The sequence below is a fragment of the Mycteria americana genome, chromosome 10, assembly GCF_035582795.1.
Source record: "Mycteria americana isolate JAX WOST 10 ecotype Jacksonville Zoo and Gardens chromosome 10, USCA_MyAme_1.0, whole genome shotgun sequence".
NCBI classification, from domain to species: domain Eukaryota; kingdom Metazoa; phylum Chordata; class Aves; order Ciconiiformes; family Ciconiidae; genus Mycteria; species Mycteria americana.
Window position 1 is genome coordinate 17,328,737 of NC_134374.1, and position 22,568 is coordinate 17,351,304.

Sequence of the window (22,568 nt, forward strand, 5' to 3'; positions counted from 1 at the left end):
GGTTTAGACGCGCAGCCGGCTGACCCACAAACATCCGCTGCCACTGTTTCTTTAGCAACAAATGCCTGGATGAAATAGGTGACAAGTGCATTAAAAAAGTATGATACCTGTGCAGCGGAGAGCTGGAAGGCAAAGGGGGATTGCCAGTCCCTGCAGCTAACAAAAAGTGCTGGCTGTGCTGCAGCTGCAGCCTGGGAAATCCATTAAGACCACATGGGGTGTCAAATTGTATGTAACACGAGTGCCGGGCTTGCAGGCACTGTGTGACGGCAGCCCCGCAATGGAGCCGGGCAGAAAGTGGGTCCAAAGAGACCAGAGGTGACAAGAGTTTCTCAGCACATGCCTACCTTTGCCTCCCAAAACCTAGGAGGAGCAGGTGGACGGGCACAGCCCTGCACAGCCCCCTGAGGAAACGCAGACACCGTGGGTTTGCACGGCCCCGGAAAGCCTGAGCTGCAGGTCGAGGCAGAGGCAGAGAAAGTAATTCCCAGCCCCAGCTGGGGGATGCAGAGGGGGAGATGCCCAGGGAGGGATCATCCAGAACAGGGCTTGCTATAGGGGCTGCATCTGTTTGCTTTGCTTTAGGGTTAGTGCAACCCTGCAGCCGTCCAGTCCCCCACTGATGGTTTCAATGGGATGGCGGTGATTTAGGAACCTCTGGGCAATGCCACACAGTGGTCCCGGTTACCCCGTATCCCACATGACAGGAGCTGGTTAAGTATTTTTACAGACAGGTTTCTGCTCCATAATGTATGCAACTGGTCAGGGTTAGTCTTACTGCTATTAGCAACCAAAATCACTCTCAAGCCTCTTGCTTCCCAACCCAAGCACAGCAGTTCTTTTTGTTCAACATGTAGAAATACCTCCTCGCTATGTCCTTATTTTGCGATTTTATTTTATCTTTTTGTTGGTACACAGAACCATTTTTCTTTTTTCCACATTTTCTAATGAGTTCTGGTGGTGGGAAGTTGTTTGTAAATCACACAAGTATTTGTTTTACTGGAAACATCTGCTTTAACACATTTGTCTTGAAAAAACATTTTTTTTTTTAAACAAAGGTATTAAGCTGCAATGTAAATTGGGCACATCTGTTTATGAGTCACTGCAATAGCACTGCCTCCAATGCACCAGATCACACGGATCTCCAGGGGCCTGATCCAGCAGAAATTGGAAACTTACAGCTCGCTCTGCTCCCTTTTCCGGCACTGCTTTTCCAAGAGTATTGCTGCCTGATTTAATAAATTAAAGCCACTAAATAAGAAAGACCTATTTAGCGTCTGCTAATAGCATTAAGCATCTGGCCCAGCAGACACTTAAGTATCAGCAAGATACTTAAGCCGGTGCCCCACTCCACGTGCACCCAAGGGCCGGGTTCAGTGGAATTATTTGTGCGGGGGGGACACTCGTAGCTGGGGACGCCAGGCTGCACCAGACCTGCCTCTGCCCACGGTGCCGTACCGCCTCTGCTGCCTTCAGCCGCTCAGTGCTGCCATTAAAAACATTCAGAGAAGCAAAATAGAAGGAAAGACATCAGCCGAACCTCCAAGATCAAAACCTGACCCACCAGCTGGTATTCGTTCACTGGAAACACAAGGGTTGGCAGATCTTGGGCAGCGGTCTAGGGCCCAGGAGAAACCATTCAGCGTCGTTTTCTGGAGTGGCTGGAGAACATCCCCTGATGCTTCTAGGTTAAATAAAGCAAACGGGGAGGTGGGAAGGGGGCATTAAAAAGGGCAAGGAGATGCCTGGAGAGGGCAGATTCAGGACCTCCATCCCCACAAGAGCTGCAAGACCCAAAATTGCCCTGGACACGCGCACACCACCTCACCAGGGCAAAGCTTTCTGACTGCCACCAAAGCCCACAGCCGGGCAGGAACGTCCCACCAGAGCCCAGGAGGGGAACGCAGCGCATGCAAAGCCTTCACTCCCTGCACCGGCCACAGCGGCTGCCCCGGCACAGCCTGCTCATCCGGGACGAACGCCTCCCCCAAAAGCACCAGGGTACCGCTGTGACCCCCCCACACCATGTATCTGCCACTGGCCCCACATTTTGAAAAACTGCTCCATTGGCAAAAGCACCCATGGACAGACCACGCAGCAGCTGCGGGGAGGTGGCCATGCACAGCCGCTGTCAGCTGCACGATGCTGGGCACACCTTATAGAATCATAGAATGGTTTGGGTTGGAAGGGACCTTAAAGATCACCTAGTTCCAACCCCCCTGCCATGGTCAGGGACACCTTCTACTAGACCAGGTTGCTCAGAGCCCCATCCAACCTGGCCTTGAAGGCTTCCAGGGATGGGGCATCCACAACTTCTCCAGGCAACCTGTTCCAGTGCCTCACCACCCTCACAGTGAAGAATTTCTTCCTAATACCTAATCTAAACCTACCCTCTTTCAGTTTAAAACTGTTACCCCTCGTCCTATCACTACACTCCCTGATAAAGAGTCCCTCCCCATCTTCCCTGTAGGCCCCCTTTAAGTACTGGCAGGCTGCTATAAGGTCTCCCCGGAGCCTTCTCTTCTCCAGGCTGAACAACCCCAACGCTCTCAAGCTTGTCCTCATACGGGAGGTGCTCCAGCCCCCTGATCATCTTCGTGGCCCTGCTCTGGACCTTGAGCCTCTTTTAGCCTTTGCAAAGGCAGAAATAGAGCTACAAGTGCCAGGAAGGGAAATCGAAGGCGACAGCACATCAGATGCTCCCTGCCAACAGACACCGGAGCACAAGTTTGCCCTTAGAGGGAAGGGGAGAGAAGAGCGTTTCGGGTATAAACGCATTCTTTCACATTCTTTGCGCTTGCCTTAGCAGATGATTTATGTGGACAAGGGAAGAGGAAGAGATATTGCAGGCTGTGTTCTGCGATGACTTTGGGGAGCGCACTTTTTTTTTATTTACTTTTTACTGGAATGATCTACACAGAACCAGAACAGGACGAGTGAACATACCGAAGCTGCAGTGCAGCCGGCGGAGATTTATCAGGGAGGCAGAGGATATTACTCAGACTCTGATAATAACCACCGGCTCCCACCTGCCAACTGCAGTCTGCCTAACACAAAAAAAGTCCAAAAACAGGCTGCAGCAGATGTCTGCCTCCCCATGCAGGAAGCGTCTCCAGTATCCATGGGACACAAGCAACTCCAAAATAGCTTCGAGTCCAACAATTTTACAGAGACTCAAGATATTGAATTAAAACAGGAAGGGGGGGGGGGGGGGGGGGGAGAAAAAGGATGTGTATCACATTGCAGTTGTAATTTTCATTTTAGAAATCCTGCCGGGACTCCTGCGCTGGACTCAGACGGTGACAGATGCCCTGGCAGTCTGTCCAGCTGCCAAACCCAACGCAGCCAGCGAGGTCCCACAGCAGCCAGCAGTACCTGCCACCACAATACATATGTCCCTGCACATCATGGCATATAACCACCACGGGAGAGGCCAGCCAAGGGACGCAGCAGCATCCTGGGCACGCAGCAGCGCACAGGGTCCTTCAGCATCCGGCAAAGAGTCAGCCCCAAGGCAGCGCTTCAGGCACCGGCTCCCGGCTGCAGAAAGGGCCCTCGGAGGAAGGAAGGAGTGGGAAAGGAAAGGTGCTGCTGGCAGGCGACGTCCTCGGGCTGGGTTTGCCTTCAAGATCCGCGCTGGGCGCAGACCCAGCCTCCCATGGCAGGGAAGGGCAGAGCATCGTCCCAGGTCCCGCAGGAAGCCAAGAGCGAAGGAAAAGCAGGAACAGACAGCAAGATGTTGTCGAGAGCCCCAAAAATACCATTGAAGACATTTTCTGAAACGACAGAAGCTGGTCAAAACGCCAGATTTCCATTCCCACAGAAAACAGAGAATGTGCTACTGCTCCAAAGCAGAACAAAGGCAAAACGCAGCCAAATTTTCTGTTGTTTAAAAAAAAAAAAAGAAAAGTAAAAAAAAGGCAAGTTGACATACCGCTCCAACAAAGTCCAATCAATTCATTTGGATTTCATTTTTTTCGGTGGTATAATTAAAAATGTAATCTCAAGCAGACTTTTAGACAAGAAGCCGCTCTGGAGTGAAAGCTGACAGCATTACCTTGCAGTGTGGGCAAGCCGGCTGTTGCTGCATTTCCCCGCTGCAGGAGCAGAGAAAGATGTTTCAACTTATTTCCAAAACAAAAAAATCCCATCCAAAACCCCAGCGTGCTTCATTGCATCCTGGTTCCAGCAGAGGGGTATTTTCCAACACAAAGCCTTCCCATCAGAAAGTTTCCAACCTGCCCTAAAAACAACATGAGGGGAGGTTAAATTTTGGGGTCAAGCCACTTTTGCTCCAAGTGAGATGCACCATAGACTCAGAAAAGCTGGCAAGGCCGGTGAACTTCAGAAGCGCTCGGCTGCCTGAATTTGTTGATATGGAGGAAAGCCAGCTAGGCTCTCCTTAGAGCCACCAAAGCCCTGGAAACCGCCGGGGCCGGGGATGGATGGCGGAGGCAGAGCGCAGCCCGCCGGCAGCCACCGCGTGGGAAGGAGGACGTGTCTCCTCCAGTTCACAGCTCATCCATCCCAACTGCACGAGGGGCCGAGGATCTGCTGGAGGTCCACCTGGGAATCAGGGGAGCCAGCACTCGGATGGACACACCTGGTTCAGTTCATGTTACTCCTGGTGTCGGCCCCGGCAGATGTGCGCGCACGGGTCACGGCTAATGCACAGCGATCGGAGAGAGCTTCGTCCTGACGGATGATGAATGCCCCGTTTCTGGAGCGCACAGAGCAGTGTTGACTCAGTAACCGATCGTGTCCCGGTGATACACCGACTGATGAGTGATTTGCAGCCAGACCCAAACGCACACTATTTTCACTTGCAAAGCAAGGGGTGGGGAGAAGAGGGAAAGAAATGTGGATTAAAACCAATGAGTCCTGAGGGATTTCTCTGGAGGAGCATCCCTTTCCCTCTTTCTGATATCTTTTTGGCAAGGACTAAAAAGACAGGCTGCTTTCTGGGCAGGTCTGTGTTTCCTTCTGCTGGAGACCATCAGCCACCAGCGCCAGGCTCCAGGATCAGGCCTGTGCACGAGTCCAGCATGGTCTCTCCATTGATTACATTTTGAGAGCCTCATCTCAGGCAGTACCTTTTCCTCCACCCAGGCTACAACCTGTGACTTTCCAGGGAGCATCCCTGTTTGGAAAGCTCCAGACATCTTCCAGATATTTAACTCACAGCTTCGTTTAGTTAGGCTTGATTAGTTCATAGATACATACGCCTATATTTATAGAAAGATATAAAAAGTAATTTTCAAGAATGCGATGCTCCCGTCTGCAGCAAGTAAGAACCTGTTGGATCCCGGGTAAGGAGATGGCTGCCATGTAGGCTCCCACTCAGCCACATCTAAGTAAACACCAGCTCCCCAGAGCCTTTGGTTGCTGCCATAACGCAACACTGCAACTCGCACTGCTAGGTCATCACCGCAATATCCTATGTAAAAACAAACACGTTTGTTCAAATTTGAAGAGGGGAACCGAGAGGTCAGGATTTTTAAGGCAGTCTGGAGAATTTCAGCATTTCCCATCTTCTTCCCTTTAGGGCTCAAGAGTGCTCTGAAAGTTGTACCCAAAAGTTTTCCAATGGTCCACCTGAAACATCATCTGTTCTCTTGGACATGTCCCTCAGGGCAAGATGATGGACAGCAATGCAGCAGCCACAGCTGAGAGCCCAGGACCCTCTCCTAGACCCTTTCAATGAGACAGGGCCACCTGGCCCAATGTTAATTGTGTCTCAGGTTATTCACATAGTTGTATTTCCCCAAGGCACTTTCTGGGCAGACTCATGTCAAGCTCACCCCGAGCCAAGCTGTGTTTAAGAGCCCTTGATGGACCTTAGTTCCGTGAATTTGTCTTCTTGTGACTTTGACTCCATGTAACCTCTGGGTGTCCCCACCGCATGACGTTCCTCCCGTTCAATCCTTGCCATTGCCTGTAGCCAAATCCCCAGCATCATGGTGGTGTGTGCCAAAGGACCCCAGTCTTGCTGACCCCAGTCGTGCATTCAGCTGCAGGCTGTGGTTTCTGAGGACCGAGCAGTAGCTCAGCTATAGTGCTCTCCCGTGTCTGCTCCACTTCAGTGGTGCCCAAGCGGTCAAAGTCACCTGAAGTATAAGCAGATATGACAAATTGCAGCACGCTCCCAAGGACCTTGAGCTAACATGGGCACTCAGCACCCACCTGTCTTTGCTCTGCATCAGGGCTAAAGACAATGCAGCGAGGTACACTGATCCAGCAGTCCACAGGGAAGGAATGGCAGCTGAACCAGCCTGTCCTGGAGGGCAGAGGAGTGGAAACGCTGCCAGGAGAGAAGGCAGCCCTTCTTCATGCAGGGCGCATCCCCCATTTTCTGAGACCAGGAGCCATGGCAGCCACGGCGCAAGAGAGGAATGGGCCAGCCCCATGCCCACAGGACATCTCCAGGACGTTTTGCAGCTGAGTGCCAGCACACCAACATGAGTTCTGGGCACGCGCATCGGCCGGCACGGCTGGGACACGCTCCGGGGCCGGAGCCCTCTCCTGCAACACCGAGCGGGGCTGCACCCTACAGCCTCATTTATTACATCCCCGTAATCGCTCTTATCAGCTTACCTGCAGTAAGGCATTAGTAAAAGCCAAGCCACTCATGAAAGGGGCACCCTCTCCTATGTGAAAAGTCAATCAACACGTTATATTGTTATCAGGCTCACAGACAAACCTCTCTTTGTACGACAAACTGCGCGGATACGATGCCCTGACTATCAGAGTAAGGTTATCTTGTCGGTCCATTAGCAAGTAGCACCTGGTCTGCTTCTGTCTGAAATAATTCCTTTATTGTCGTCCCTTAAAAAGAAATCCAGTTAAACTATTTTGTCTCTCCGCAACGAAAAATGGGACAAAAGGAAAAGCAAGTTTGTATCCGAGTCAGGAATTGCGTTTCCCAGCTTGGGAAGAATTCATGTGTTTTCAGCCACAGAAAAACAGATTCATCATCCTTTAAAGATAAATATGACTATCACTATTGCAACTGGGCAGATTTCTGCATACTTGAAATTGTTTCGATGCGTTCAGTCATGTAAAATGCTGCACTTGGTAACAACTTAAAGATACATGAGCTCCCAAATTACACTGTTGAAAAGTATCTCCTTAGACGCTCTGGCATAATAAAAGCTGTTATTCAAACTTGCAACCCGAACAGAGGATAAACCTTTTGCCAGCAGAATGGCATTAGAAACACCTGGGATTGATAGGTGATCATAGATTCAGAAAGACTTTTGTGCATTTGTGCAGTGTAAGAGCAGAAGCATCATCTCATCTGACCTTCAGTGTGTCTCCAACCCTTCAACCTCACCCAGCCACCTTATACTGAGCCCAAGGACCAGCTTTGTCTGTGCTGATGAAGAAGGGCTTCATCTGGGCTTCACAAAGAAGGATTTAGGCCAATGTCTGCTCACACTGGGAATGTGATGCATGTGATTTACGGATATGAGGATATCAGGGATTTATATGCCCTCCAGTGATCCTGCTTTAAAAAACCCGGTACATCATTCCTTGCTTTGGGTCAGAATGGACAGAGGCAGTGGAACTCAGCTCCTAAAAATACCAGATACACATTGCTCAGATGGACTTGGATCTGCAATCTGTAAGCACAACACTGAAAAAGTTAAAAAAAATTAAAAAATAAAAAAAAATTGAAACCATAAAAATAGGAGCGTGGAATTAATATGTCCAGTAGATTTACTTGCTGATTTCAAAGATGGTTTTGCATATATGTAGCTTTTCTCAAAGTGCAAACTTATTCTGATAGATGAATTTCTAGCTCTTCAGTTGTGGACTTCCTGTTTCTTTGGAAGAAATCACAGCACAAGAAGTTACAAGAACCCTCCAAAATGTATACATTATGTACAATGGGAGGCCTGGAAGATTCACAGCAGCACAAACAGCCAGCTGAAGGATGCTATAAACAAGCCCATCTCTGAAAGCCACCAATAATTTTCCCAGTCTGTCAATTAAAAAAAAAATCATTTTTGCTGACGTCAAAAGTGAATTAATGAACTTGCCACTCAATTAGAGCTTCAGCCAACTGCTACATGTGACTCCCTCTCCATCTTCTAGCTTGTATTTGGACAGTGACAAAGAATTCTTGACTTCCAACCAAATCTTCATTAAAAGGAGAAATTTCAACAAACACAAACACTTGAAATAGAAAAGCAATAATCAAGCTATTGCACTGTTTTAGTTGGTATGATTCCAGCTCTTCCATCAGGATAATCTAGCTGACATTTGGCCTTGTCATTTTTTTGCCCTGGGACAGGATGAATGTCTTGTAAAACAGTATGTGTCTGCTATCCTTGCTTCAGTCAAGCGTTCAACAGCACCCTCTTTGGAAAAAGAAAAGGAAAAAAAAAAAGTTGCTGCTACAAAAATTATAGTTAAAAGTCCTAAAGATTTTAGCAGAATAGAAAAAAAAAAAAAAACAGCAGAAGGATGCCGTGTCAAGCCAACACGGCTCACCCCGCTGTGTGAGCCAAGGACAGGGCACCTCTGCTGAAGGCTGAGCAGAGCCCCGTACAATAAATATTGATATTGTACGCATGATATTTTTCAGTAGGACAATACAAGCCTGCAGGCTGTACAGTGGGAAGGCACAAGCCACGTGGCCCCACGCTGTCAGCAAAATCCATACAGATGGGAACATCTCCCACCTGCAGGAGGAGTATTTTAAAAGTCGATCAGGTATTTGAAAATGTCTTTCTGAGCAGACAGATGAACATCCCAAGACCAGCAGTAAATTGAGCAGAGCGGTATCAGCAGATACTAGCCACTCAGACACTGGCACCCTGAAGGCAATTGCAGAGAAGCAATCACCGTGATAAAGGATGGGAAGGCATGATCTTGTAAATATTTTAACTACTGTTGGTCTGCCTCCCAGCGCAAGCACGGAGTGAGCCCTGGCAGACTTTGAGCGCTCCCAGGTTGGGAGCATCCCCTTTTCCAGCACAAATACCCACTTCTAAGGAAACGTTTCCGCAGGAACGGGCTGCAGAAACCAGGAGGGCTGCACCCAAAGCGACCCTGCCTGGCCCCCCACGCTGCCGCGCACAGCCACCGCCTCGGCAGGGAAACCCGCCGGTACCTGTTTGCTTCCCCAAATGAGCAGCCTTTTGCACCCCAAGAAAAAGCATTCAAACGTCATTGTAGCAGCAGCATCTCCAGTTCCCTGCCACGGCGGGGGGGGTGGTGGTGGTGGAAGGAGCTCGGATTGATAGCACCTCCAAAAATAAACCTGGGAGAAAATGGGGTGACGAGAGGAAGGTTACCAAAGGCTGAGCTGCAGGAATGACATCTCAGCAGTGAGACCTCTACCATGTGGAAGGGTTTCCTGGGACATTTGAAGATGTTTAAAAGCAGAATAGGATGAAAACTGCAACTCACGGGGGTTCAGAGCAGCTTCCAAAAACACGGTGCAAGGCAGAAAACAGCGGGGTCCCGCTCCGTGCCCCCACGAACACGGCAGCCCCGTCTCCCTGGGAAGGTGGGGGCCAGAGACATCGCCCGCTCCGCAACGTGCCTGCGTTCCCCTTCGGAAGCAACAACGCCCTTGTAACACATACAGAGGGTTACCAACACACAGCTTTTCCACCTGGGAAGAGACCGCGCTCGGCCAGCCCAGGCAGCGATGTTCAAGCCTGCAATTTGACGAGAGCTCTCAGAACAACCCTGCCGAGAGGATAAACCAGTGGCGCAGCAAGCCAGAAGCTATTAAAGAGTTACAGATCTGGCTAAATCAAGGGACACACTCTGCTGATCTTGACTTTCATCCAGCACCTGGGTACGGCGTGGATTGCTGGAAACCCGCCCAGAGGTCCAGCCTGCCCGGCTGGTCTGGCAGCACGCTGCGGCAGCCGGAGCAGCAAACGGGCAGGGTGCAGGAAAACTCGGGGCTGCCCGGGAGCTCGAACTACAAACTCCCCCTTATAAATAACCAAGGGAGAGCAGAAAGGCAAAACTAACTGCAGGTTATGCAGCAGCAACAGCCAGGCAGGGGAGCTGTTTTACACGCGCAAACTCGCAGAGCCATCTTTATATATCTTTATTGCACACATCTATCCTTACACATCTCATGGGATGAGGCCAACTTCCCTTCCCAGGACAAACTATTTCAACTTAATTCTGCCAAATCCATCTGTTCCCAAGACAACTTTTGTTACTGCCTAACACAGATATTTTGGAAGGGTAAATCTTCCCCTCATCCTCCCACGTCCCCGGTTGCTGGATCGCTCAGAACGTTCCCCAGGTGATGCTCCGGCCACTAAACGGCATTTTTTCCTCCCAGCAAAGCTTTGAGATGCCCAGGGGCACAGCATCCCCGCACAGGTGAGCTGGACCACACCACCTTTGCAAACCTCCCGAAAAGCGTCCACCTCCGCTCCCCCAGCGCCTGCTAAAGCCACCCGCCCAGCGCAGGAGCCTCGCCAGCACCCATGTTTTATTTTCAGGCTTCCCGGCAACGAGCTCGTCAGTTATAAGTGGCACCTCGAGTGAGAATGCCGGAGGTGAGCTAATTAGCGGGTGGCTGTCTGGAGCGGCAGCGAAGTGCCAGCCACCCTGGGCTCCGTTTGCTTTGGGTGCCCGATGTAGGACGACTGATCCCAGTGGCGCATGAGCGCGTGTTTACGTCGTACAGCCTGGAAGACATTCGCACTGACTCGTAATTTGGGGGAAAATACTATAATTTATTTGCAGGCATGATTTGCCATTGGTGTGGCATAAATATATGTACGTGTATGTACACAGCTCTGTTTTTAGAGCTGCATGGCCAGGGTGACGGCTCCACGGTTACTCCATTGACAAACAGGATGAGCTCTTCTCTGAGCTGGGAGGTTTTCAGTCCTCCCCCTTATTGTAAACATTATCTGCCTTCAAAATCCTTAATGTGTTGCAGATGTGACAAACAATAAAAGACCTATCATAAAAAAAAGCCTGCCATCTCCGTGTTTCCCACTGGGGCAACATAATAATGAATTTATTAGCATATAGCGCTCACCAACATATGTTTATAGTCACTCACAAACTTTTGACTTGACAGTTTACAAGTATGTTTAAATCATTAAAGTTTAAGTTGACTGTCCAGTTATTACAGGCTCATTATAAATAGGAAACAAAGGTTACATTTTATACAACAGGCGATAAATCAAAACTAGTCTGTATTCGAGACTGACTTTTTTTTTCCCCCCCCTCCTTTTGCTCTTTTTTTGTCTCCACATTTTCAAGACCTTCTGAGGGGACATCTTGGTGAGGCCAGTACCGAGCAGCTGTTTGCAGTTAGCCGGCAGGACCAGCGGCACCCATGCCGGCGAGCAGGAGAAACTCCGACTGCGTCCAAGAGATGCAAAGACCTCGGAGGCGGCAAACTCTGCCAACGTTTTCACTCAACTGCCGGCCAAACCCAGCACCAGCCCAAGGCACCCACCTCTCCTCCTCCCCAAGTCCATCTGCAAGGCTTGGGAAACCTTCCGCCAGGGAGGAGATATCCACTGCCACCATGGGGCAAAGGCATTTTCTTCCTAAGCTGAACAAAGCCTCTAAGAAAAGGAAAGCAAAGCACCCAAACTGTGTTCCCCGACTGCAAACCTCCGAGGGTCGGCAGAGGCACTCCAACACGCTCGAAGGGGGTTTTTGGGTTTGACCACTGCGCTACGACACAGAGCCTCCCGGCCGTCCAGCCACGTTCCTCCCTTAACACTGCAGAGCATCCAGCACGGGATAAAACCAGTAACTCAATCCCAGCCGCTCCCAGTCCTTTCTGCCTCTATTACAGGGTAACCACCTTGGGAAGGGGAGAGATAAAGCCATGCTAAACGTAAAAGTTCATTTCGCAAAGTATTTCCAGATTTCAAAGGCTGGCATCATTTCAAATCGGCACGCTAACCTAAAATTTAGAATTTGTGGAAAGGGGAGGGAGAAATGTGGAATGGTTTCTGGTCCCTTTTATTTTGTGCTATGTACATGTGATATGATATGATGGAAAAAAATTAATTGAAAAATACCCTTTCAAAGTAAAAAGAAACATCATTCTCAAAAATGTTGAAAGTGAGTATTTCCACACCATCAGCAACTTTTCCTGGGCTTGTTTCCAACATAAAACTCGAACAGAGTCACAGTTTATATCCAATACCAACCAAACAGGATTCTGTCACTGTCAGATCAGCTTTGCCTTTCTGCTCTAAAGCAAAACACAAAAAAAGAGCATTATGGCATGGGCAAGCGAGGAAGCACCAGAAGGTCTCCCTGGCCACCGCGATGGCACAGCTCATGTCCTCCGAGGCCAGCCGGTGCCTAAAAGCTGTGTTGGACAAACCTCACGCTCTCAGCAACCTGAAAGACTTAACCTGCCAGGAACACAATGCCCCAAAGCCACTGCTGCTTTAAAGTTAATATTTACCCATCCTGTAGCAGAGGCAGCAGCAAACACCCTCCAGCAGAGTAGCACAGGGAGGACAAGTCCCCTTTTCCTGTGACACCTTCACGTACCGCAGTGACAAGAGAGGTCTAAATTGCTAGACGGGCAGGTTGTCGGGGAGATCAATACAGTGATTAAGCTAGCCTAGACAGACAGACAAAGGCAGAAAGGATTATATACCCGGCTTCAGAGATCACTGATGATATTATGGGGAAGGCTGTAAGAGGAAATTAGAAACACATTAAAAATAGCATAAAGGTGTGACACAAAGATCACGGAAAATGAAACACGTATCTCTGCTCTTGACTCAGGACGATGAGGATCACCTGTATTTCCTTAACGTACACTTTGATATTTAGTTCTTGCATGAAATAAAGTACATTTTATCCTTCTCTGAATTCTGTATTTCTCTTTCAGACCTGGATCGGAGGACTTAAAAAGCCTTTTCTTTCCCCTACCCAATATTTGAATATATGTATTTTTTATATTTTACATAATGTGTCAATAATCTTTGATATGAAACTGGCATTTAATATTTCAGCTCTCACTTCATTAAGGATATTTTAATTATCCCAGACCAATGGAAGGGAATTTATAAACATCTGTGCTTCGTTTAAGAGCCCAAATTTGCCTCTTAAACTTCAAAGCTGTAAAGCTGATTTTATCCAGGTTCAGTTGTCTGGTCTCTCAAAGAGCACTGCGCAGCACTGGAACCAGCAGTAATTGGGCCAAGCCTCCAGCCCACAGACCCACGTCCAGCAGACACCGCTCATCCACGACGGACGTGGCCTCGAACAGCCTGGTCTTGCTCGTGCGAGCGCAACGGATGACGCTGCTGAGCTCCACGGAGCCAGGAGGATGACGACAGTGGATAGCGGGCTGGGGAGAAGGCACACGCCAACAGCATGTGGGACTGCCCAAGTCACAAACCGGTCCTTCGCCTTCTCCTCCCACTGGGTGACCACTGACTACCTTATTAATAATGTAGCCTCGAAGCAGGAGCAGCGCCTCACCGACGTTTTCCAAGCAACCGAAGACATGACTCGTACTGGCAAGCAATGCAATTTTAGGCTCCTGAGTACTTAAATCACTTCTGCAAAATGAGCCCGAGTTATCTGTAAAAAATTACCATGGGTCTCTCAACCCTAGATCAGAAATAACCATAATTTGCTGCAGTCAAACAATCTTTACCGACTCTCTGATGTCCTCCAGAAAGCAGAAAAGCTCATCTCCAAGCTCATGAGCACGAGCAGCAGCGGGAAGGAGAGACGAGGGCGACTCTGGGACCCTGGGACAGCTTTACAACCTGTCTCGAACCCTCTCCCATGAGTTGCCCTCAACACATCCCTGCAAAACTGACCTGGACAAGCAGCAGCGTTACTTCTCCAGCTGCTGTCCCCGCTGTCCCCAAGGCCAGCCAGCATGATGCTGGGCATCAACAGCCTCTGGGCCGTGGCTGCGGACAGCATCGGTGGTGCCTGCAGCAAGTGGACCTGAGCAGACCCCAGAGAGCAGCTCCCCGCACCATCACCGAGACCCACAACCCCCAGCGGGGCAGCCGCTGCGGGACCACCATCCCCATCACCTGCTAAGAACCGGAGCTGGTTCCTCACTCGCAGCTCTCCATCCCCGGAGCCCCCGCCGCAGTCATCTTCATCATCGCAGTCTCCACTCTCCTCCTCTTCCTCCGGGGTTTTGCCTGGAGCTTTTCGGCGGGGCAAAGCCATCCCTTTGAGCAGCTGAAAGACACGAGGTGCCACAGTCATTCAACAGCTTCCCTCCTACCTCTTCAGCCCATGCTCGCAGGGGGATCGGGTGGCAAGAGGGGGACAGGGCTCAGTGGAGCCAGGACGGTGGGACAGGACCCCATCGCACTCCTCATGCCAAAGCACTAACAAGCTCAGGTTCATTTATGGACAAAGCTGCACACAAAACCTCAATGGAAGAAACAAAAGGAGGAGGAAAACCACACTGAGTAACTCTGCCCTTCGGCTTCTCCCTGGCGAGCATCGCATGAGCTGGAGCACGTCTACCAGCCCCGCGAGACCCCAGTGCCACCCAAGCCCAGGAGCCAGCTACAAAACACGTGCCCAGAGTTAGGCTGGATGGGGCAAAAACCAGCAACAAGAGGAAATGCTGTTCAGGGATTCCCACTGCTTTCAGGGACTATCTTCCATCTGAGAAGTAACACGCGTGAAAGGAAACGACAGATCTCTCGGGGCCTTATGGCACCCCACAGAAATAACCTAAAAATCTCATTCCTCACTCTTGAATTGCAGAGGAGGGTAGTTGAAGTTTTGGGGATAGCCAAGCAACACAACAAAAGGATCTTTTAAAAGCCGAGTCCTAACTAGTGGTGACAGGTTGCACATCCCTGAGACAGCAATTCGAGTACCTCCGCTGGGCTCGGGGTCAGGGCTGCTGTCCAAACACGGGTGGGAGCTCCCCACGCTGCCCCTTCGCAGCGCACGGAGGAATTAAACACATTTTAAACTATCGGCTTCCTCTTCCCGCTGACTTTTCCGATTTTGCTATTGCTGAAAGCAGCCACCTATTTCATCATAAACCCAGATCCACTTTGAAAAAGTGTGAGTCAGCCAGTTAATATATGCTGAAAATTTCTATCACTACCACTCTGCTGTTAAAAGCCTTCTTGAATTTAATCTCGGCACTAGAAAAAAAAAATAATGAAAAGGATAAGAAACGGAGAAGATATTGCAAAATGGGAGCCTTCCGCATACTTCAGGGGTTTAGTTAGTTCCATCTATTGCAGCAATATGTGTGCCTTTCAAGGCATTTTTTAATATCTAGAATCTAGGTTATATTTTTAAACTATTAAGCTAGCCTTAGAAAACAGTTTCTAAAATATTTAGCTGCTGAAGTTTATACAGCCTCAGAGGAATGCTTTCGGCATCTGGCTCGCTCTGTCCACAGCAATGGCCACATACCTTAGTGTTATATTAGAGGAGCGTAATGTAATGAAAAACAAATGGCTCGACACAAGACCCCTTTGGGTTCCCCGCCTGCATCAAACAACGCGGCAAACCTCTCCTTGGCACGTGCAAAAGTCCACCCGGCGCGACAGCCCTGCCGGGCTCCACATCCGCGGTAGGAACCAGAACGCAGCTTGTCTTCCTGAAACTCGGGGGATGCTTCTCCGTGGCCTTCAGCAGCCTTTGGCTCAGATGAGTTAAGTTCACTCTTCAGGAACTTTATTTTATTTAGATGTTTACAGGCCTTTCCCAGAATACCATGTAACCACAAAACAACAACAAACAAGCAAACAGAAGACAAACGCAGCGCTGGGGGTAGCATGGGCAAGACCCCGCACGGGAACCCAACATGCCGACTGCTCAAGCCTTTACACCATCGCTTGTATTTCTCTCCTCCAAACAAAGCCCACAGCTAACAGCAGTCCTCAGCACAGAGTATATCAGCTCGAGGTGGAATGAGGGTCTCCCACGCACAGCAGCTAATTACAACACGCACCAGTTCGAACCCATTGCCCCAGCGCACCGTTGCTAAAAAACCAAGCCCATCGTGATGGAAGGGGACCGCAACCGCTCAGCAGCAGGATGCTCGCTCCTCTGCGTCCAAGGCATGGAGCAAGCCAGCCGGGACCCCGCCGCGCGGCTCAGCAGCACAACTTTCATTACTTGCCCAAAACAGCAGAGGAACTTTCTGGCAGAGAGAATTAAGCTTTGGGATATTTTCAGATTTAATAAGCTCAGCAGGGGGTGGGGAAAAAATCAGGATTTTTCAATTGTGTGTTTTCAAACATTAAAATTACTGAGCATTTGTTGTATTACTACTTTTTTCTTGGCACATCATAAATTAGCAGCTTAATTTCTTCTCCTTTGTAGTCACAGTAAAACGGGAACTTTCTGAGAAATGTCACGCAGGCCCCGACTTCGGATCAAGCGAACGCGACATCCCCGCGCCACGCTGCCCCTTCCTTTCCCAGGAAAAAAGCTCCATCCTCGGCCACGCGCTCCCCAGCTGCTGAGAATGACCAAGAGGTTCAATGAGTCAAATTTTGCAGCTGGCTCTGGGAGAAATGAAGCCTGCAACACAAAACCTACTGGCCCCGTGAGCAGGAGACCTGGTGCAGGGTGGAAATCCCACCCTGCTCTGTTGGTGCACGCAGACCCGGGAACGCTGTCAGATGCCTCGGCTTTGGCCAGAGCAGTGGCTGCAGTCCCACTCATCGACCATCACACAACCTCCCCGATGGGCTGCACGCTTTGTGAAATTACATTTGGTGGACTGAACATAGATTCTTCATCCCTAAATAGCAAGCGGAGCTGACTGTACCCTAACATTACAGTTTATTCATGTCCTGTGGTTTAAAGCCTATGGTAAGAGGCAGGAAAATACATAGTCCAGCGATCGCTAAAGTAGTATGTAACAGTGAGATAGCTTTAACTTAATCACAATTCATCCAGCTGTAAGAGTTTACAGTCGTATCTACTCTTCTGTGCTAAACCATAATGACAAAAATACACTATAATGTACCCGATGTAAACAAGAACACTAATTGTGGGAGCCTGTGCGCATGCACGTGTCTCCGAGGTGTCTGCAGGGTGTTCGCCTCCCATCTGCACAACCACCATGGCAAGAAACACGTGGGCCACAGCCTTTGCTCCCGACTACAAGCTCCGCTGGCTCAGACGTTTATCGGTTTTATTTCCAATCTCATCCCTTTTACACCACGACCCTCCGGACGGGGAGGGCGGGCAGTGCTGCGGTACCTCCGCTGCCGGGTCAGCTGCCGGATCACCGGCACGAGGGACACCGGGCAGCCCCGGCTGGTCTCCATGTACATTTTTGTTGCTTGGCTTGTCCTGCGGTCTCCCTACAGCTTAAAAAACAAGCCAGACGGGAACGGTGCGCCGAGCCTTTCTGCAAGGAAAGCTCCCCAGGGCATCCCAGCATGATTTACACAATTATTCATAACCATACAGTGACCAGACAAAAACAGATGCAGCAACGTGGGGTAATGACTCAGCTGGATTTGGACGGGCCACCGTATGTTGAAATCTTTATAACTCCTCATTCTTTACAACCACTTTACTCAGAGCTCACCGTCCCACCAGCCCACTGAGCCACCTGGTCTTGTTTTTCCAATTTTAACATAAACAGTGAGAGCTGCAACATACTTTTTATCATTAATCTCCTGTCTCCGAAAAGAAATCAGCATTGTGTTCCTTGGACTGTAGTTGAATAGCTGTTTTCTCCTTTTGGAAACTACGCCCGCAGTACTGCAAATATCAATTTGAGCAATACCCAAAATTATGCCCACAAATTCAGATGAAATATCGGCAGTGAGCTACAAGCACTGTGCTCCTTTAGGGCAGAAATCATCCCTTTCAACATACTTCAAAAATATGTAAAGTAAAGAGAACAGCCAAACAGATTATTAAGGGGAATAGAAGACTTTTAGAAAAACATTTAATTCCTTCACAAGTTTAGGGAGAAGTCTGATTGATATTTGTAATCTTTTGGTGGACAGAGCTGTCATCTAATTTAGCTTGCATGACTGAAAGAATTTAATAAAAGTGTTCCATAGAGTTTTGCTGAAATTCTTTGCATGTTTTTAGTAAGCCTCTGGAATACGATCAAACCTAAAAAGCTGGAGAGGATGGAGACTGAACTTGCAGCTAAAATAATATTCAGAATTGTAATATATGCTTAATAATCAAGTATTCACATCCAGCAGAAAAAGTGCCTTAGTGCAGAAGCTCCTCTGGATCCCCAGCCGCGTGTCCAGGTGCTGCTTGGCATCACGAAGGGGACCCTGGGAACTGGACCCAGCAGCGAAAACCAGCCCCTAGCTCTGCTCGAAACCTTTCAAAACTCAACCAAACCTACCAACTCAGGACCGTCTGCAAAACTTGGGATGCCTTCCTTCGGTAACACAGAGTTTTGGAGGAGCACGGGTGTTATTTCCCCTTGCATCGCACAAGCCGCCCGCTCCGGCCACACACTTTCGGGTACCCGACACAGACGCCGCTGTACTTTCCACACAAATCCCGAGATTCCCAGCAGGTCAGGTTTTTCTATTTTATATTCCAGCCTGCTGAAAACATTGTTTTTGGGGGAGAAAAACTAGATCTTATGGGCAATCCTGACCTTGAAATCTGCAATACTGAATAATTTATGGGTGGCTTTTAAATCAGGGCAGCATCATGGGAAACGTGCAGATTTTCACACGATACTGTTCCCTGTTAACAGCTCATTACAATGTACAGAAGTATATTCCCATTATGAAATACAGCTGGGGTTGTTTTGCCTACGGAGGTCATTATCTGATCACAAGCAAGAATCAGGGAAAGGAACCCATTTTAAAAGGCTGAAGTTGTGGACTTTTTGAAAACTCATGTGTTTTGAATTTTGTGGCCTGATCATACACAAGCATGCAACAGGAGAATCGATTCTCTCCACTTCCTCTGCTTATTAGCCCTGGAAATAGCATGGAAAAAATTATCTTTTATTAGCAAATACTTTCTTTATTATTTAACCAACCCTCATCATAAGATTCGCTGGTGCCCTCCATTCCACTTTTCTATTTCCCAGCTCCGTTCAGTTTATCCTTTCTGTGGACGGGTGCGTTGGTGGTACAGGACGTGCGCAAGCAGAAACTCAAGGCAACATCAACAGCATCATTTTCACTTGCCTCTTTCCAAGCTCTAGAGAGCTTTCTCTCTCTTGGGTGGAAACAAAATGCAATGCATATTACAGAAAAACTCAATGTTCCCTGGCACCGAGTACCAAATGCCATTTAAAAATAAGGATATTTAAAACTTTTAAAATATCTGTAAATACCAGGATCCATACTTCTGTCTTGCAAGAGTGAACACATGTGCCTGTGCACACAACTGGGCATCGCTGCCCTTCCGACCACATTAGCCCGTGGACAGAAGAGCCCATTTTGGCAGGAGGACACCCAAATTGTTGTTTCCTTATGGCCCTTCCAGTTGGATGCACCTTGGCAGCACAGACGTGGCAGAGAAGAAACCTGTTCCTAATTGTACTCCTATTTCAAGCTCAGCACAATAAGGAGCGATTGCTAATCAAATGTTAATAAAGTGGAAGCAGGTTTTGGAGCTGGAAAAGTAATTTTCAGTGCTTGGAAAAACAACAAGTTGGGCACGTCAGCTGTTTTATCAGCTGCTCTAAAAGCAAATTCTGCACTTCCCCGTGCCGCCTGCTTCAAGGCGTCGCAGGTTTTGTACTGCTGAAGCCGTACTCAGCCGACCGAGCCCCAGGCAGCACCTCCTGCCTGCTCTGGGCAGGGTGGGCAAGGGACGGCCCCAGGACGCTCTCCCCATGCACTGCTCCTGGGGCTCCGCGCCAGCCTGGGGCAAGAGGTGCCAAAAGGGGTGAACCACAGCTCCGAGTTTATACTGTGGCTCTTCAGTCATAAAAATGTTTTAGTCTTTACTTCTAGCACTCAAAATACCGTCTCCTGGAACAGGAAAAATCCCTACCGTGCATCACCCAGGGTCTACCGGCACAGCAGGACCCCTTTTACTGCCTGCACGGGCTCCAGAGGAGATGCTCTCAGCTGCCAGTAAATCAGTTTTCCTGGTCACTCTCCTGATAGCACAAAGAAGCTGGTGACAGCAGTGAATTATTGGCCAAAGTGTGGCCCTACTTTATGGATCATCAGCTTAATTCCAGATTAGCTATCAAAACTGACAACATCCCTATGGGTAAAGGAAGACAGATAAAGACCCCTAAGTGCTGGCAGTAATTAAAATGAGTCCGCACTGGACAGTAAATCTCTTTCGGCAGCAGAAGGGGCTGCCAAGCCATTATGAATTGCTCTGGTTTGGTGACGGCAGGCTGATGCCCAGGACAGGATGCTCCCGCGGACGCGGAGGTTAAGCCCTAACTGGCACCGCGGCAGGCAGAGGGACCGGCTCCCGCCTGCTCTCCCCAGGCAGGGGAGGTGTCGCTTCCCCCACCCGAACAAATGCTCATTCATCACAGGGCACATGCGAAAAAGAGATTACTCAGGCTTTACGACCAGTTCATTCACCTTATTATCCAATTCCTTCCCCTTCCACCCCGCAGCTATTTATGGCTTGTTTTTGTGCGGCTGTAGGAAGGAACAGGACGGTGTGGGTGCCGAACGGGGCTGCAGGGTCCGGCCCAGCCTGCTGGGGACCCGAGCAGTCCCCGTCTGCTTCTGGCTTGTCCCCTGAGCTCCACATCAATGACGACGCCAAAGAAATGTTGCTTTTCTCTTTGTGAGCTGCTACAGCTCCTTCTCCTCCTTTGCATTTCTGAGACCAAACTATCACCGGTCCTTCAGCATCCCTTCCTACACACTGCCATCCACCTCCATCAAACATAGACATCCCTCAAACTCCAAAAACCCAATCATTAAACCAATCATTGAACACACGGTTGGAGCAGGCAGTAGATGCTGCCTTCAGCACCTTGCTGGCGTCTGCCTGGACCTTTTCCTGCCAGGATCAGACAGACTTCTGCGAGCTACCACTTCTCTAGAAGTGACGTAGGAATGCAGCTATTTACTGCAAACACCCCCTTTGCAGCTCTTCTTCGCTTTGCCTGGGCTGACCTGCAGCATTTCCTCAGTCCCAGTCTCTGCGACAGGGCCCATAACTGCTCCAGATCTGGTGCTACTCATGCCAGAGCATCTCCTGAGGACGTCTGGTGCACAAACCAGGAAACCTGGACCTTGATAAAGGGGAGCAGAATGCCACATTACTCCCATGGGTGCACTTTTAAACCTGCATCAGGGAAGGAGCTGGTATTTCAAGACCACTTGGGCTTTCAGACTACCTGGAAGAATTAAACAAGGAAAGAAAGTCACCACGAGCTGTCCCCACCAGGCACATAACCACCTACGCCTGTCGAGGGTGGAAAAGGCATTGCAAAGATGCTCCCTTCCTTGCTACCTGCAAGGGCTGTCTGCCTCGACCCCTTCCCACCCTGTTTCTCCACTGGCATCGTACCCCTGCTCCTTCTCCCCACAAAGTTTCTCAGTCTCCTACCAGCAGCCCCAGCTGCCTTCCCCTCTCCTTTCCACCCTCTCTGCGTCACTAGACAGGAGAACCTGGACCATTTTCTCCACCTGTCAAGCAGCCACCCCTCGGGGGGTTGGCAACTGAGTGAAGGAGGGGTGTGGGAGCCTACATGGGCCAGGACCCATCACTGCTATTATCCATATTTTCCATATTTTGTTATGTTGGAGCAGAACCCTGCTCTGCTATCCAAACACCGCTCAGGAAGGCCCAAAGTGCACGTCACCAGAAGATAAAACATGAGACAACAAGCAAAGTAGGAGCACAAGGAACAAGAAGACAACATGGGTAGAGGTGGAGCAATCAACCACCTCATCGCCATCACGTTCTTCAGGCATCTGAGCAGGGATGGCCTGGAAGGAAGGTGCCTTAGATGCAAGAGCATCTAGGAGGACATGTAGGTATCACACCACTTTGAGCCATCTGCTAAAAAAGCTCGACATTTCTGTAGAGGGGGCCAGCGTGCCCAAGGCAGGGCATGCAGCAGCGAGCGGGTCCCTGCAGCCTCCTCGCCGCCCAGCTCAGCCCAGCCCGCGTCGGAACGGCTGGGAGATTTCCTCTTGGCTCAGGCTCTGGCAGACGTGGCTGCTCTCCGGCTGTCAGCGACGTCTGCCGTGGCTGCCTGCGAGACAAACATCTCGTCCTTGGCACCAGGTAGGAAACAGCAAGCTGAGAGCTGCGCCGGAAGGATTTTTTTCCCCTCTTCTCCTTCTGCCACACAAATGAGAGGCAAATCTCTGTCCCAGCCACTTCCCTTTTTCCCTAAAAGCTCCCAGTGGAGAGGTACTTCTCAAATCATGTATTTTTGTGCACAGTGTTGTCTTGTACAGAGGTTTCTGCCAGAACACCAGCCCTTCTCCCCCTGGCTGCACCCTGCCCTCCCGGGGGCTGCTCCTTCTAGCTTCACCTTTGCATTCGCTTCACCCCACGGCACTGGAAGCCCAAAAACCAACTGCAAGCAGCTCTGCTGAATGTCCCCAGCTCCTCAAAGCTGTCACAGGGGACTGAACAACTGCCTCATAAGCCAGCTACCTACCTCCCATCAGACAAGACAACCCCAGTGCGGG

At 49.6% G+C, this 22,568-nt stretch overlaps 1 protein-coding gene across 1 annotated transcript in view; it reads right to left on the reverse strand.

The window, feature by feature from the left end:
- The window catches only part of GPC3 (glypican 3), a 155,204-nt gene that overhangs the window by 14,427 nt on the left and 118,209 nt on the right, over positions 1–22,568 (reverse strand). The window contains exon 7 of the mRNA XM_075512926.1: positions 14,031–14,184. Coding sequence (XP_075369041.1) covers positions 14,031–14,184 — 154 coding nt within the window. The remainder of the gene's footprint in view (positions 1–14,030; positions 14,185–22,568) is intronic.